The 16,044-nt window shown below is 36.8% G+C and overlaps 1 protein-coding gene across 2 annotated transcripts in view; it reads right to left on the minus strand.

The window, feature by feature from the left end:
- The window catches only part of FBN2 (fibrillin 2), a 276,567-nt gene that overhangs the window by 9,124 nt on the left and 251,399 nt on the right, over positions 1–16,044 (minus strand). For both annotated transcript variants that reach the window (XM_090279079.1, XM_090279078.1), the window contains 7 exons: positions 12,798–12,923; positions 11,239–11,445; positions 10,174–10,299; positions 8,406–8,528; positions 6,942–7,058; positions 6,185–6,313; positions 4,179–4,298 (listed from right to left, as the gene is read on the minus strand). In XM_090279079.1, coding sequence (XP_090135205.1) covers positions 4,179–4,298; positions 6,185–6,313; positions 6,942–7,058; positions 8,406–8,528; positions 10,174–10,299; positions 11,239–11,445; positions 12,798–12,923 — 948 coding nt within the window. The remainder of the gene's footprint in view (positions 1–4,178; positions 4,299–6,184; positions 6,314–6,941; positions 7,059–8,405; positions 8,529–10,173; positions 10,300–11,238; positions 11,446–12,797; positions 12,924–16,044) is intronic.

Raw genomic sequence — 16,044 nt, forward strand, 5'->3', positions numbered from 1 at the left:
GTGTCTTGGTATGGTTCTCCCTGGGTCCAGTGTTTTTGGAACTCTCTGTGCTTCCTGGACCTGTAAGTTTATTTTCTTTGCCAAATTTGGGAAGTTTTCCTTCATTATTTTTTCACATACATTTTCAATTTCTTGCTCTTCCTCTTCTCCTTGTGGCACCCCTATGATTTGGATGCTGGTATGTTTAAAGTTGTCCCAGAGGTCCCTTAGCCTCTCCTCATTTCTTTCAACTTTTGTTTCCTCATTTGGTACTGGTTGACTGTTTTTCTTCTTATGTTTCAAATCATTGATTTGAACCCCGATTTCCTTCCCTTCACCATTGGTTTTGTGTGGCTTTTCCTTTGTTTCACTTAGCATAGCCTTCACTTCTTCACTTATGCATTTGCCATACTCAAGCATATCTGTCAAGCCTGTGAGCATCTGTATCACCAGTGTTTTGAACTCTGCATCTGTTAGGTTGGCTATCTCCTTGTCACTTAGTTCTCCCATTGGAACCTTGATCCGTTTCCTCTTTTGGGAATGCTTCTCTGTCTCCTAACCTTGACAGATTCCTGTGTTTGTTTGCCTCTGTGTCTTAGGTAGAGCTGTCACTACTGTTACATTGTAAGAAGTGGAGCCTCAGGTATTTGTCAGTACAGGGCAACCTGTTTCACCAAGCTGTGGCGTTGTGTGGGGGGGGGAGGGGTCTGAGAGGGAACAATGCTGCTCTCTCAGCACTTTCCCCTTTTCCAGGCACTTCTTCCACTTCTGTATAGGACTGGAACCTCTCTAGCTGTTGCCTTGGCCATTGTTCCCAGAGTGGGTGGGTCTGTGGGTGTTCCAGGACTGTGGGGTCCTCTAAACAAATGGGCTCTGCTGAAAGATCAGCAGTTTCTTTCTCCACCCAAACCCCACTGGTTTGCACAGTCAGAAGCAATGAGGCTTGACTTCCCCCAACACTGGGACTGTGAGCTGCAAGGTCTGGTGAGGAGCCAAGAACTATCCCCAGGTGTCCCTTCCAACTTTTTTTTTTTAAATGCTTTATGGTTTATGCTGTTACAGTTGTCCCAATTTCTCTTCCCTTTGTTCCCCTACACCCAGTGACCCCCCTCCCTCCAGTTGTTCCCTCCCTTAGTCCATGACCATTGGTTGTGCATATAGTTCTTCTCAACATCTTCCTATCTACTCCACTCCCTCCTACTATGCTTCTTAATTCCTATACCATCTGCCATCCTTTCCCCCTTCCCCCCAGCTGACCTCCCCCCAATATGTTCCCCAAACCTACAATTCTTTTCCTACTCTTGTTGCCTACTTAGTTTGCCTTAGTTTTGATCCCCTAGTTTCTGTTGTTGGTTGTTGTGACACAGTTTTCATTTCACTGTTCATAGTTTTGATCCTATTTCTCCTAAACAAGTCCCTTTAACATTTCATATAACAGTGGTTTGGATCTGATGAACTCCTTCAGTTTTACTTTGTCCTCATTTTCCTCACTTTTCATTTCTTTTTTCTGCACTGGTTGACTGTTTGTGCCTTCCCTATGTTCCGATTTGTTGATTTGATCCCTGGTTTTCTTTCCCTCACCACTTGTTTCATATGTGTTTTCATTCATTTCAGCAGGACTAGCCTTCATTCCTTCCCCATCTTGTTTAAGATCTGCTGTTAGGTCTGTGAGCGTTCTTACAACCAAAGCTCTGAACTGTGCCTCAGAAAGATTTGCTATCTGCTGCTTCATTAGATCAGATATTTGCTGTCTGGTCAGCTGTGTCACTGGGATCTCTATCATGATCTGTGCCATTCTGACAGTTTTGTGTTTACCTTTGCTTCCTAGGCGGGTCTGTCACACCACCTATGCCACAGGGGGCGGAGCCCCGTGCACTTGTCACTAGCAGGCGACCCTTCTCATCACAGTGTGGCACTTTGTGTGGGGGCGGGGGTGTGAGGTGGATTCTGCTGTTCACTCTCTGCTGAGAGACTGGGAGCCTCCTCCTCCATCCCCACTCCCTCTAGCTGTCATAGTCCGAGGCAAAGGGGTCTGTCTTCCCTGGCATTGGAATCTCGAGCTGACAGGTTTGGTCTGCAGCCAGGGGTGCTTCCCAGGCATTTCTTGCCTGCCCTAAATACAGGGTCTGTGCTCACCACTGTTCCACCGCTGTCGCCCCAGCTGCCGCTGCCAGCACAGCTTGACCTCTCCGGCCCGGCTTCGCCCCTTCTACCCATCCAGACGAGCACCACTTCTTTATAACTTCATATGTTGGACTTCCATGTAGCTTTGTTTTCTGTAACTTCTGGTTATTTCTGGTTTTGCAATAGTTGTATTCCTTCTTAGTTGTGGAGGGAGATGGAGCATGTCAGTCTCCCTCCGGACTTTAAAACGTGTAACTGCGCTTTCTGCCAGCCTGCCACTGCTGCCACTACGTCCTCTCCGCCCCTCCTACCTGTCTGGATGAGTATTTCTTCCTCATATCTTTGTTTGTTGGACTTCCATGCAGCTTGATTTTCTGGGACTTGTGGTTATCTCTAGTTTTGAGGTAGTTGTATTCCTTCTTAGTTGTGGAGGGAGATCCAGCATGTCTGTCTAGGCCTTCATCTTGGCTGGAAGTCTCACCACACAGTCTTGATTTGAAGTCGGACCAAATTTAGTAGAAACCTCTGTAGCTATTTTTGCACTTCATGTTTAGAGACAGAAACTTCAGAAAACTTAAAAACTAAGTTGATACTCCATACATATTCCTATTCTACTTATGGTTACCTTAAAAACAAGAATTGTATGTAAGGTGACACATGTGAAATATTAGAGGATCATTCTTCTGCATTTAGTTTCACAGAATTAACCAAGAAGTCCATTTTATTCATTGAATAGAGTGTTGGGTATTGTATTTTATAAATAACACAATATAATAAAATAGTTTTAACTATTTTAGTAGCTATCTAAAGAAGTACCATTCTCTATATTTTGAACAGTGTACCTACACTTTGCCTCTGTTTATGAATCAAGATATCAGAGAATAAAGACTTTTGCAACATTATTTTTTCTGTGAAGAGAAAAAATAAACTAAACTTAAGAAATTATTTTGATTGACAGTCTAACTCATTGTTTTAATAATCCTTTAAAACTTTATCCTTAAGCTCTTGATCATTAGTGGTTTTTGCATTCCCCCCATTAGTATGTATTTGTGGTGTGGCAAAGCACCTGTCTTTGACCTGGCACATGGGCATAGAGTAGTTGTGACTTTCAGAGTTGGTTTCCTCCTTCGAAATTTATCTTGGTTTTTTCTCAGTTCACTAAACTGTCATTTGAAATTTCTTATGAAAAGACTATAAAGGATAAAATCAGATTAATTTATTCAGTAGATTGAGTACAGTAAAATATTTGATGTACATGTGGGATTACTGAAATCACAACAGAGAAACAGGAAGCACCCTGTCACTTCTCTGCAAGACCACTGTTCTCCTTTCTGCTTAGTTACACCAGCATCTAATGTCACAATGTGTTGGATGGTGTGTCTATGATGGCAAAAGGAACCAAGAAATCAGGCAGCTAAGTAAGATAGCTGGTTACTCAAATTGAGAATAGCATTCTCTTTGATCAACTGCTTCTTAAAAAGAGTATTTCCATGACTATTATCTATCCAAGAAACAGAGCAGAGTGCCTATTTGGAATTTTCAACTGGAATTTTCAACAGAATTTGCTGTAACTAGGTGCTATTTCTACCTTAAAATACTTCAGCTCCTTCATGACATTTACGTGACTGGACAGCTCAGATTGATGGTACTCATCAAGTTGATCTGAATTCCTTTGTATTTATATGAGGGAGATGAATAGGTAAACCTTCAATTCCAAATCTAAAGATACTAAATTACTGATTAAAAGTCCCTGACCTTGGCAAATGAAGATAATGATTCTTGACACCATCTTCAGATACTTAAAATTATATCTAGTAGAAAATTAAAATTATATATGTTCTCATTTAGTTACCTTTCAGGTTCTTAAAACCATATTCTCATTGTGGATATTTTCCAACATATACAACTATAGAGACTAATATAATGGACCTCCATGAACCATTCCTAACCATTGTTTTTTAAGTTCTAGGATTCAAAGTCTACACTGACATGTCAACCTTTATTATGTATTCATTTTACTTAACAATACTTCAAGGTGAGAAAAGCAGATGGTATGTAGGAAGCTGAGTGCTCACCAACACACTGATTCCACTGGTAATGCTGGATATACCCTTGAGGGCAACCACATCTGTAGCCTCCCAGGATGTTCTGGCAGCCATGTTGGCACCTGTGGTTTCCATCACATTCATCAACATCTGCAAATACAAGCCCAGCAAGATCTTTATATGACCTTTTTCTACTATTCTTTCATATACTCCCAACACAGCCTGAGGAAACTATTATCAGGGGAACAAAAGAATAAGACACTCAGAGAAGCTGCGGTTTTTCCAAGTCACATGGTTATTAGTCAGTGGTGGTACAAAGAATGGTTCTGAGATAAGACTTCATTCTTACACTATCCACCAGGCCATGCCATGTCAATGCTCTAGATAACATCTTAATTTCAGCGAGTCAACCACAGCTACCACAAATGTTGTGCCTTTTGGATGGATCAACTTGCACATGGTCTGACTTATTCAGTAAGTAATATAAACATATTTGCACTACATAATCTAGTAGGTTGGAAAGTGATTGACATGTAATCCTCATTTTCAGGAAGATAAAATCACTAGAGATACCTAAAAAGTATAATTGTTTTGCACACAAATTTTTTTATTACCAGTCAAAATTAATTAGAGGCAAATTTTAAGTATTTGAATGTTATTTTTAGACACACTGTGGTATTATTACACATACAGAATAACTTCTTTGTTCATATGTGCATACTCTTTTGCAATGACAACTGAGGCTTTGAAATCTACCCATAAAGAGTGAAATAAAATTGGCATGTCTGATGTGTATGTAACAAATTTATATGGATAATTAATAAATGGTATCTTACGTGGATAGTCACAAGCTGAACTCACACGTGGCAAGCAGCTGTACGTTCAGAATACTTTCAAAGTCTCAATTACTTCAAATATAAAATATTAAAACAGAAAATTTTAAAACAAATTTTTCTTGGTGACAAATTAGACACATATAAAAGCCCTATAATTCTTATAAAAACATCTTTTAAAAAAGATTTTATTTATTTATTTTTAGAGAGAAGGGAAGGGAGGAAGAAAGAGAAGAAGAGAAACATTGATATGAGAGAAAAACATTATTCCATTGCCTCTTGTACACACCATGACAGGGGACTGAAACTGCAACCCAGGCTTCTGCCCTAACTGGGAATCGAATCAGTGACTTTCACTTTGTGGGATGACACCCAACCAACTGAGCCACATGAGTCAGGGCATAAAGAGTACCTTAAAAACTTTAATTATATTTCTAGAATTCATAATCACATATTTACAAGAATAAGTAAAGGGTGACTAAAATCAGTAAGACATATTGCAGTATTATATAAAATACAAAGGTGTTGTATATAGTCTCGTAATCTGTGGTATTGGTATTTTGTAAAAGATACCAATCCTAATACATTTGTCTTACAATGGAAATATTAAAGAATCATAGGCAGATTTTTATTTTATTGCCACTTGAAATATTCCCTTAGACTTCATAGGAAATACCTGCTACAGGGAAGATTAGAAGAGTGCCCATTGTACAAAAGAGAATGAATTGAGAGTCTTGGGCCAAATAACATGAAAACAGCCATCTGTTTCCCCCAGTGCTTTGGGTACATTTCTCCAATTCTCTATGATAATTGGTTCTTTTTCTTACACTTAATTTGTACACATTGAGGTATCATAGAACAAAAGTCCTTTTTTTTCCCCTTTGTATACTCAAGCATTACTGTAAACCATATAGAGTTCTTTTTCAGTTCAATTCCTTTTTACATCAATAACTGAATCAACTGTTCAGTTACTTTAAAAGCCAATTCGTACTTCCCAATTTTTTGTTTCATCACATACAAGTTCTTCTCTGTCCTCCAAATAATATATGAAAACTTGTGAACAAAACTTAATTTCTGGGTTCTAATTTTTAAAATACTTTCTTCTTCTTTTGAGAGGATCAAACCTTCTCATTTATTGGCTTGGAAGTAAAAAGAAAATAGTGTGCTGTATAAGATTAAGGATTTTTGAACAAGTAAACTCACCTTCACAGTTGAGTCCAGTGGCATCAAGTGAGAATCCTCTCTGGCATTCGCAGCTGAAACTCCCAGGGGTGTTTTGACAGATCCCCTTTGCTCCACAAAGGGAAGGCTGAGACCCACATTCATTGTTGTCTAGCAAAGCATGAAGGAGGAGAGGATCAAGTCTCCCAATTATTACATGACTCAAATTCCACTACATGAAGTAAAAGGTGAAATACGAAAGCCTCAGTTTCACAATGTGAAAACAGCATTTTAGGGAAATGTATCCCAGGATTCACTGTCATATTAAAGGCAGAAGTGGTAAGAAAAAGTATATTTCAAGAGATTTGAAATCAGAACATATTTTGAGTTGACTGAGGACATGTTTTTTGATAATACGACTGAAAGTCCCTTAACATATATGTCTTCTAACATAAAAAAACAAAAACAAAAAAAAAACCCAGCATGTTCATTAGCATGGACTAAATTACAATGAACCTTTAATCATATTTTATATGAACACATATGGTTATATTTAGAATGCAATATAAAGGCACTGCTTGAAATATACCTACTGTGAGTGTGTGCTCAGACTATCTAGGCCTTTTTTCCCTTTAAATGTTGTTTCTGAGGGGGAAAATATAAGCAACATTTTTAGACCACTAATTATGAGGGATTGGTTCCAACGATAAGTACTGAGCCATTATTCTATCATTTTAAGTACAAGTTTTATGCATACATCAAAAGTTTGGAAAATTGCCCATGTGTTGTTTTATCTTACCAATACATGCAGTGTGATGCTGTGTGAAGCCAGGTGGACATTTACAGGTGAAACCTCCCAGAGTGTTGACACAGAGGAACTGGCAATTGTGCTGTTTGGTTTGACATTCATCAAGGTCTGAAATGAGAGAGAAGGCCATGCAAGTCAGAGCAGTGGAATCTGGCTCTGCGTCCTTTGTCATGAAGCCTCAGGAGATGTGTATGTTCTATTGGAAATATTTGGCCTATATTTTTGCTGGACTTCAATATGTATATGACAAGCAGTTTCTTTTCACATACTTAAGCAGCATAAATATTATGGGCTACTATAATAGGATGACAAAGGTGATACATAACACAAAGTTTTCCGTAAAGTAAGAAATTGAATGAATAACTGCAGTTTCCGTGAACTGTTCTCCAAGTTACTACCCAAAGGTTATAATTCTTGCAGTTTAATGTACAGTTTAGTACATGGCTGGTCACTTATTCCTATTAAAGGAGGGGGTTAATAATAATAAAACAGAATCTGGAAACTGATGAAGGTCTTAACATAAACCCTGAGTCAGGTTCTCAGGATCCAAATGAAAAGACCACCATAAATACCAGAGAAAGCAAAAACACGGCATCTGTGATTCTGGTCATAAATGGAATTAACATTTGGACTGTACTAACAGAAAACTAAAAATGTGATTTTGGTTATATTTGAACTTAAGATGTGAAAATATATTTAAATACTTTTACAAAGCAATATAAAATGTAAATAAACAAGGTTACTCATTATTTTAAAGCTTAAAAACACACTTTAGTTGTACTTATAAACAATGCAAAATTAAATTGACTCAACAGATTGCTTAATAGGTACAAGAGAATAGTATTGCTTGCTATTTTATTTATTTATTTTTACTTCTTGGAAATATAACTTCATTTTCTTGATAATAATCTGTATTTCAAAAATTTAATTAGACAGGAATTTCCTTAGTCCATTAATTTCATATTGATGAGATTTAATATAAAATTGAATATATGAATATAGAACTGGAGTTATTTTAATTATCTAATTTAGTTTGATATTTATTTTTAATACTACTAAAGCAAAAATATTAAATTTACCAATTCATTTTCAAGCTCTGGAAGTAATTGTGGAATAAAAATAGTTTGCAGAAATAAAACCTTAGATAAGCAAAAAAAAAAGAACAAAAAACTTATTTTAATTATTTGTCTATCTCTTCACCAAAATTCATTTATTTTGTTTAATTTAATTTTTAAATTTGTTTTGCTCTAAGAAGCAAACGACTGTAGCTGGGTTTTATTCTCCCTGCCTCCTACCATGCATCCTTTATTAGAATTTCTATGATAATACAGTGGTCACTACCAAGGTGAGCTTTAATGAAGGAAGTGCACATGGTATATAATCCCTGATTAGCTCAATATGAATCTGAAAGAAGAGAGATAGACATGGATCACAAAGGCCAACCTCTTCACTCACCTTTGCACGTCTTCCCATCCTCTTGCAGGACGTATCCCCGCGGACATGAGCACTGGTAACTCCCCTCACTGTTCTTACAGATGAAATTGCATGGTTTTGGGGACTGGGAACATTCATCAAGATCTAAGTAAAAGGGATGTGAAGATTAAATTCTTGGTTAAAAGAAACACCAGCTTCTCTCCTCCCTCCAAATTCTCATTTCATTCTTTTAGCTTTTCCTTCTCAACTTAAAATGGAAACAGTCAGAGAGATATGATGCACAGAACAATTTTCACTCAAGTAATGTACTAATTTACTTTGAAAATCAGTCTATGAATCTTGAACAAATATAGTATCTTGATAGCTGACTGGGTTCAAAAAAACCCCACTCAATTCTTTAGATTAATGTACTTTGGCTTACAACACTGGGACCATAAACTTACGATGTTTTATTTTATTTTATTTTATTTTATTTTTGATATGTAGATATAGCAGAATTTCTCTTAAACTCTCTAGGCTGATACTCCCCTAAGCATCTTGTGGGGTCATGGACTGTGCTGGAAATCCTCCACTTTCCTCTCCAGGTCCAGTCCTCCCCCCGGTCCACCCTGGTCATGGGCCCAGGAACCTGCTTTCTTGCGCTCTGTCTTCTGCCTGGTCCCCGTCTCCTCACCTTCTGCTCTGCAAGATGGGCTCAGGCTGACTGAGTCACTGGATCCGAGGTCACAGCTCCTCTCAGGCAGCCCTCTGCACACAACTTTCTCCCCCAGTTTCCAGCAACCTCTCCCTCCTTTCTTTTGGCCCAGGAGCGGCACGGCCCCACAGGACACCGCGCTATCCCTTGTGGTTGTGCACGTGCTGCCCACTCCTTTCTAGACAGTCCCTGTGCTAAGGCCTCCTTAAACTGTCCTCATTAGAATGGGCCACCTTTTTTTCCTGCTAGGTCTATAATTGATAGCAAACAATCTCCGCTTCCTCTGTAAAACAACCGATCGATGCCCACAGAACGCTGGCAGCTCAGGATTTAATAGCGTATTCTCCGCTACTTTCATGCCCAACCAAATGAGACAAAGGCTTACTACGAGCCAGTTTGGTTTTTCTTAACCTTTTCATGCCAGGTGTGCTTACTGTTGAAAAAGGTACTATAGTGAATGTCACATTAAGTTGAACTATGAAGGAGAAAAGATCTTTTTCTTCAATGGAAACAAAGTTGAATACTTTGGAAACAGTAAAGGTAAATCATCCCTGCTCCTGAATTGTGATAAAATGGTGTGGGTGAAACAAAAATTAAATTAGAAGAAGAGATTGTCAAAATGGAGACAGTTTCTGTACTGAAATGGCTTTGCAACTGGAAATTTTCGATGATGCTTGATTTGTATTATTTTATGCAAAACAGCAATGAGAAACAAGCACAAAGCATTCTCTCTTTACATGCAAACACACACATCCACAGCCAAAAGTCCCTTTCTTTTATGAAAAAATGGCAAATGTCATTTATACATCTTAGGTTAAAATTTAAAATATTGAAAGTTTATTTTTTATTAAATTTGTATGTTTCCCTGATAGAACAGGCTTTCTGATGACTGGCACAGTTCCGTGTCCCTCCTGATTGCACAAGGCCTTGGACAACTACGACAATACTAAGAACCACATTACTGAAAGGCATGGCATCATTTCAATAAAATGTGTGCACTCCAGAGCCCCAGAACGAAGCTACGCTACGGACAGTAAGTGACTTGTAGGAAACAGTACTTGACAAGCTCCCAGGCATAGCGACGCCCCGCCTCACCTACACATGCGGTGCCGCTGATGTCTGTGGTGTAGCCAACCTTGCAGAAGCACCGGAACGAACCCATGGTGTTGATGCACTGACCATTGGTGCAGAGGTTTGGCATCACCTTACATTCATCAATATCTATGGGCCGAAACAGGAACAAGACCAAAAACAAACAGAAGTTAATATATATATATGAGGATAAAACTGGTTAGAAACCAAAAGAAATTAAGGAACTGACATGAGATAACTAACAACCAACATTCATAATGGCGCTGGGTGCGTTTTCATCATTCAGGCGAACGGCCACAGGGAAGGGATAGAAAAATAATCTGCGGTGATGGGAAGAGATAAAGAGATGGAGACTATGTTGAAAGCCCTGTTTAAGTTTACTCTTCTTGCAATCTAAGTGTGAATTACTTTGGGGGGATCTAGAAAGCTACCTTTGTGAGGTTCAATTAACTTAGAATTTATGATAATTTCCCATGGATCAGCCTCAAATCTGCACTTGTGTAATTAGACTCTAAAGACAGGGTTTTATTAGCAAATAATCAAACACAGGGTTGAGAATCTGTATAGCAAGAAAAGGAAACAGTATTTTTCTATATGTTGGTTGTACAAAAAAATAGAAATCACTAATCAATTATGAGAGTTGCTGGTTTGTAAATATGTTATAAACAAAATATGTTCCGGTGCACACTCAAATAAATAAGGAACATTTATTTAAGTAAGTACAGTTTGAGGGTTACGAGCATGGCCTTTGGGATCAGAAAAATATATTCCATTATTGGGTCCATCCCTTAGAAAGGGTGTGATCCTGGGAAAATTCTCTTTAGCTTGTGCTTTACTTTCCTCATCTGTTAAAATTGGAATAATAATAAATTCTACCTTTTAGATTTCATATGATGATTATGTCTTCTAAAGTCTTGAAAGCATTAACAAAAGTTATATACAAGCACACATATGTACAAATATTTTAGTGATTATTATTATTGTATCAATTTGTCCACTTTTTCTTCAAACTAATCTGAATGAAATTCACAGTGTTGATAATATGCATGAATTTCCTCAACCCCTTACCTCTTCCATCAGTGGTATATCCTGGGCCATGAGGACATATCTTTTTGTACTGGGCAGTTCCAGGAAGTGGGCAAAGTTCACACTGGTGACCCCAGCCTCGGCCCCCATCGCAGCAGCATTCTGACTTGGTGACAAGATTGCGGCTGCTTGACGCCATCTGACACATTGTCTGTAACACCTCCGCAAAGCAGAGTCCTTGGCGATTGTCTGAAAGGACAGTGTGGTCAGTAGGCATCAATGTCACGGAACTGACACTTCATTATCTTGAACTTCAAATTAAATATGACAATCAATACTTTTATTCTTATTGGTAACTTTTAACAAGGTAGATATTCTTTTATATGAACAGTCATACTGTTTCAGACAGTTTAACAATTATAAAGTTTTGTTGAAAAAGTTCATAAGTGTTCTATCACCATAGACAGTTTATTAAACTTGACAAAAAGTGACACTATATTTTAGAAATAGATATTTTTCTTCAATCCATCAGTAACTAAGTGATAGTACACTACCATTCCTGTAGAATTCAAATAAAAGGAAAATTAAATTATTTCCCTTTAAATAAGCAAGCAAGTATCAGGATTTGTTTTTGAAACGCATTCTAGACCACGTTATAAATTTGGTACATGTTCATTCTAATCTCTCTTATTTTCTACATCTAAAAGACTTTTCAAACATTTAGACTAAGTATATGTGTTTTAGTACAAAGAAAGGGATTTTGCTGATGTAGATAGGCAAAGAAATCTTTACTACAGTTTTATGAACCATCCTAGTGAAACTGTTAATTTATTTTAAAAAAGCACACTTTCAATATCATTTCTATGTCCAAAAAGGCTGATGGTTAGTGAAGGTCTAGACTGAAGACAACAAAAAATATATATATATTTTCTTGACTAACAATTTCCTAGAATTTGAAGCAGATGACATCATTTTGAGAAAAATGTGATGTAGTTGAAAGTTGTTGTTTTTACACCAACTCAAATGATGAGTAATCTTATTTCTCTTCGTTGGCCTTAGGTTTTACTATTCCATACTTTTACACCTGCTCATAATTAACTAAAATGGTTTATAATATATGCATTACAATACAACACAATGTCTGAGATTTATATTTCCCGTAAGAAAATATTTTCTAAAACATTTTTCTGTATCATAAAATAAAAATTAAACTTTATTGCATTTTAAAAATATGACCTTTATTTTAGTATCATTAATACAGCAGAGCTTACCTCACATTGTAAATATTTTCTTATGGAATTAAATCATCCCCTGATGTAAGTTTTACTAAAGTCACATTTTCCATAGACTTTAATTAATATTAATTTTGGGAAGGTTATTTAAGATAGTTATTTATATTACACATAGATGTGCAAACAACGCACACATAGATACATACGTCATTATTTAATAGGTGTGTATCTTTAAGAAGAGGTAGGTGGATTAGTCAGATTGGGAGATTTGTCCAGCAGACAAGGATATATAAGTAGAACTCTTCTGTAATGATGTTATAAAACAGATGTTTTATTTACCAAGTAAAACATACTTATATATCAACTTACCAAGGCATTCAGTGCCTGAGGAGCTTGACTGAAATCCTTCATTACACTCACACCTATAGCTCCCAATTGTGTTAACGCAACGTCCATTTTCACAGATTCCTGGCTTGGTCCTGCATTCATTTTCATCTTTAGAAAAACAAATAATGTGAATAATGAGCAGATTATAAAATTATAATTTAAAATTTTCTTCTAATGGATTATATCTTATTTAAAACTTCTTCACCAAAATATTAATATGCTGATATAAAAATGAGTCCTGTGTGAATCCTTATTTCCAACTTTGACTCATTCTTCCTGGTGGGTTCTTTCTTAACAAAGTGTTTTCTTCCTCCACATCCCTACTCCCCTTACAGAGAAGGGGTGGTATTTGATGAAGAACTAGAAAATTAGCCTCCAAAAGGGAGAGACTTGCCCTGAGACACCAGACGAGGAAGGGAAGAAACTTGGGGAAGAGGATGCTAGTTTTTGTGATATGAGAGAAAAGCTTGGGGCACAGGGATGAAAGGTGTTAGGGAAGGGTGGTGAGGAGGCTAAAAGAGCAAAAATGTTTTACTAAAATTTTCTATATCCTTACTTATTGTATTTACTTAATATTTTGTAATTTTTTGAGTTTTTTTCAAAGTTATGTTGTTAGGAGCCTAAAAGAGCTCATGACAATGAAATTGTTTTGATAAATCACTCCCTTTCATCTTTATATTTTATAATTTTTAAATCTCCAATTTGTTTTGCATGTGCTTTCCTTTTATCAGCAATTGCTTTGAATATCTTGTTCCAGTCCTTTATTTTTACCCGTCTCACATTTTGATTTGGTACATTTCTTGTAACGAAGCACCAATCTGGATTTAAAAAAAGAAATTTAGAAGCACAACTACTGTTAACCAGTAATTGCAATTATTTATATCTATTATGATTACTGGTATGTTTGGATCCTACCTGCCATTTTAATTATTGTTTTATATTTACTGACCCCTTCTCTTAATATGTTTTCTGTTCTTGCCAGCCCACCCCCTGCTCCCACAGTTCTTGACCCTGAGTCATTCCCAGTCTAGTTTTCTATGCTCTCCTCTCATCCTCAACTCCTATTTGGAAGTTGCAGTTTTCTTTCTATTCTTCCAGTGGTAACTATGAAACAACTTCCATACATACTTTTAATAAATATTTTTCTATTGATTATTTCTTTTAAAAGCTTCTGGCAATAACAAGCACCTTGGCATGAGTTTACGTCTTCCTGCTCTCTCTCTCTCTCTCTCTCTCTCTCTCTCTCTGTGGTACCTGTCCAATGTAGATGTGATCTAGAAATTTTGGTTTCTTATATTTTTTATGCACTGTGAACATCTATTTAAACCAAATAATGAGGTTTACTGGTTTCTTGGCTCACCATTACTTCACATATACTACTACTTCCTCTTGAATTAACTAAAAAAAATTAGAGTACAAAGTTTGGTTATCATTTCAGAGAGGGTACATGGGTGGTAAATATTCTAAAACACATTTCTGATCATTTATTATTTTGTTTTCTCACTTGGATTGAGTACAGAATTTCAGCTCAAAAGTATTTTCTCTTAGAGTGTTTTGAAAGTACTGTTCCACTGTTTCCTTCTACTCAGTTTCACTATTCTTGTGTAGGAAATCTGGTTTTTCTCTCCTTCCAGAGAAAAAAAAAGATCTACACTTCAACGATTTACATTTTGCTCTCAGTGTTCTAAAATTCATCATGATGTATCTTGGTGTAGGTACATTTTCCCTTTTAGGAAAAAAAGTACATATTACAGAAAACTTAAAAGTATATGCAAATGTATTGAGCTAAGTTATGGATTTAAATAATTGTTTAGTGCCTGTTATTTCTAGAATCTGAGGGTTTAAGGTCTGTCTTCTTGATTTAATCCTATCCTTCATTCACCTTTATTTTGATTTGTATCTTAGTTGTTTGAATAATTATTATTATTATATTTTTTGCTTTGGGATTCAGCTCTCTAGCCCGTAATGTGTGATCAGTTCTTTTTTTTAATAGTTCATTTTTTATTGTATTTTTTTCCATTACCATTTGTCTTTCACACCCTCTTCCACCTCCACCCCCACCCCCCCACAATCACCACACTTTTGTCATGTCCATGAGTTCTTTTTCTGTTTTGCTTGATTTTTCCACCCTCCCAAGCCCACCCCCCGCCCTGGGGCCCAAGAGCTGTCAGACTACTCTCTATCAGTCTCTCTCTATTTTGCTTGCTAGTAGTTGTTTGAATTACTTTTTCAAGAAGGGCTCTTGTTGGATATACTGCCTGAGTTCCTCCATGTTTAACAATACCTGATTGTTATACTTGAAAGATAACTAGATGTCTCAAAATCTTAGATTACATTTGCTTTGCTACCATTGGCATTGAGAATTACTGAGAGAACTTGAGAAAAGAGCAGACTGATTTTTTTCTATCTTGTAGGCAATTTCTTTTTCTGCCTGGTTGCCTACAGCCAACAAAATTCTTTTCCTCTCTTCTCTTTTTTATTTTTTATTTTTTGCTGTTGAAATTTGTAAATCCACTAGGTTATATCTTGGTGTGATATTGTGTCACTTATGAAATTTTGATCTTCAGCATTCCCTTTCCAATGCTTTGACAATTTCAGGATTGCCAGTGACTGATCATTTCACTGCCCATTACCCTTATCTACACTCACCTTCTTCTGCCTGCTCTGTGCCTAATCCAGTGCAGCAGGACAGACTGCAGAGAGAAATACACCGCCAGGACAGGCCTCATTTTAAGACTCAGATCTCGGATAGGTACTAATACTCCCTTGACAATCCTACTGCACTTCCTAGTATGTCCATGCTCTTATTTTCTAAAAAAAACTATCACATATTAAGATCCTCCATCTCCCTACAATGAACCACCTGTCTGCACCCTCACTTTCAATCTTTTGTCCTTTTTCAACAGCTGAAATATCTCTGGTTTTTCTCAAAGTCCAAGTCCTTGAACTTATACTCTGTATTTCACAATTCTCTCTTTTTTCAATGAATCATTCCTTCAGCATACATTTCTAGTGAGTTTCATCTTTAAAAAAAATCTCTCTCAATAATATATTACCCCTCCAGCTGCTGCCTCATTTTCCTCTTAGGGCAAAATTTCTTTTCTTTTCTTTTTTTTTCTGCTCAGTTTTCTCTCATTTTTAAAAAAACATTAAAAATTTATTTATTTACTTATTTTTAGAGAGAGGGGAAGGGAGGGAGAAAGAGAGAGAGGGAAACATTGATTGGTAG

Source organism: Furipterus horrens, unplaced genomic scaffold (assembly GCF_987537825.1).
Source record: "Furipterus horrens unplaced genomic scaffold, mFurHor1.1.pri manual_scaffold_5, whole genome shotgun sequence".
In the NCBI taxonomy this organism is placed as follows: Eukaryota; Metazoa; Chordata; class Mammalia; order Chiroptera; family Furipteridae; genus Furipterus; species Furipterus horrens.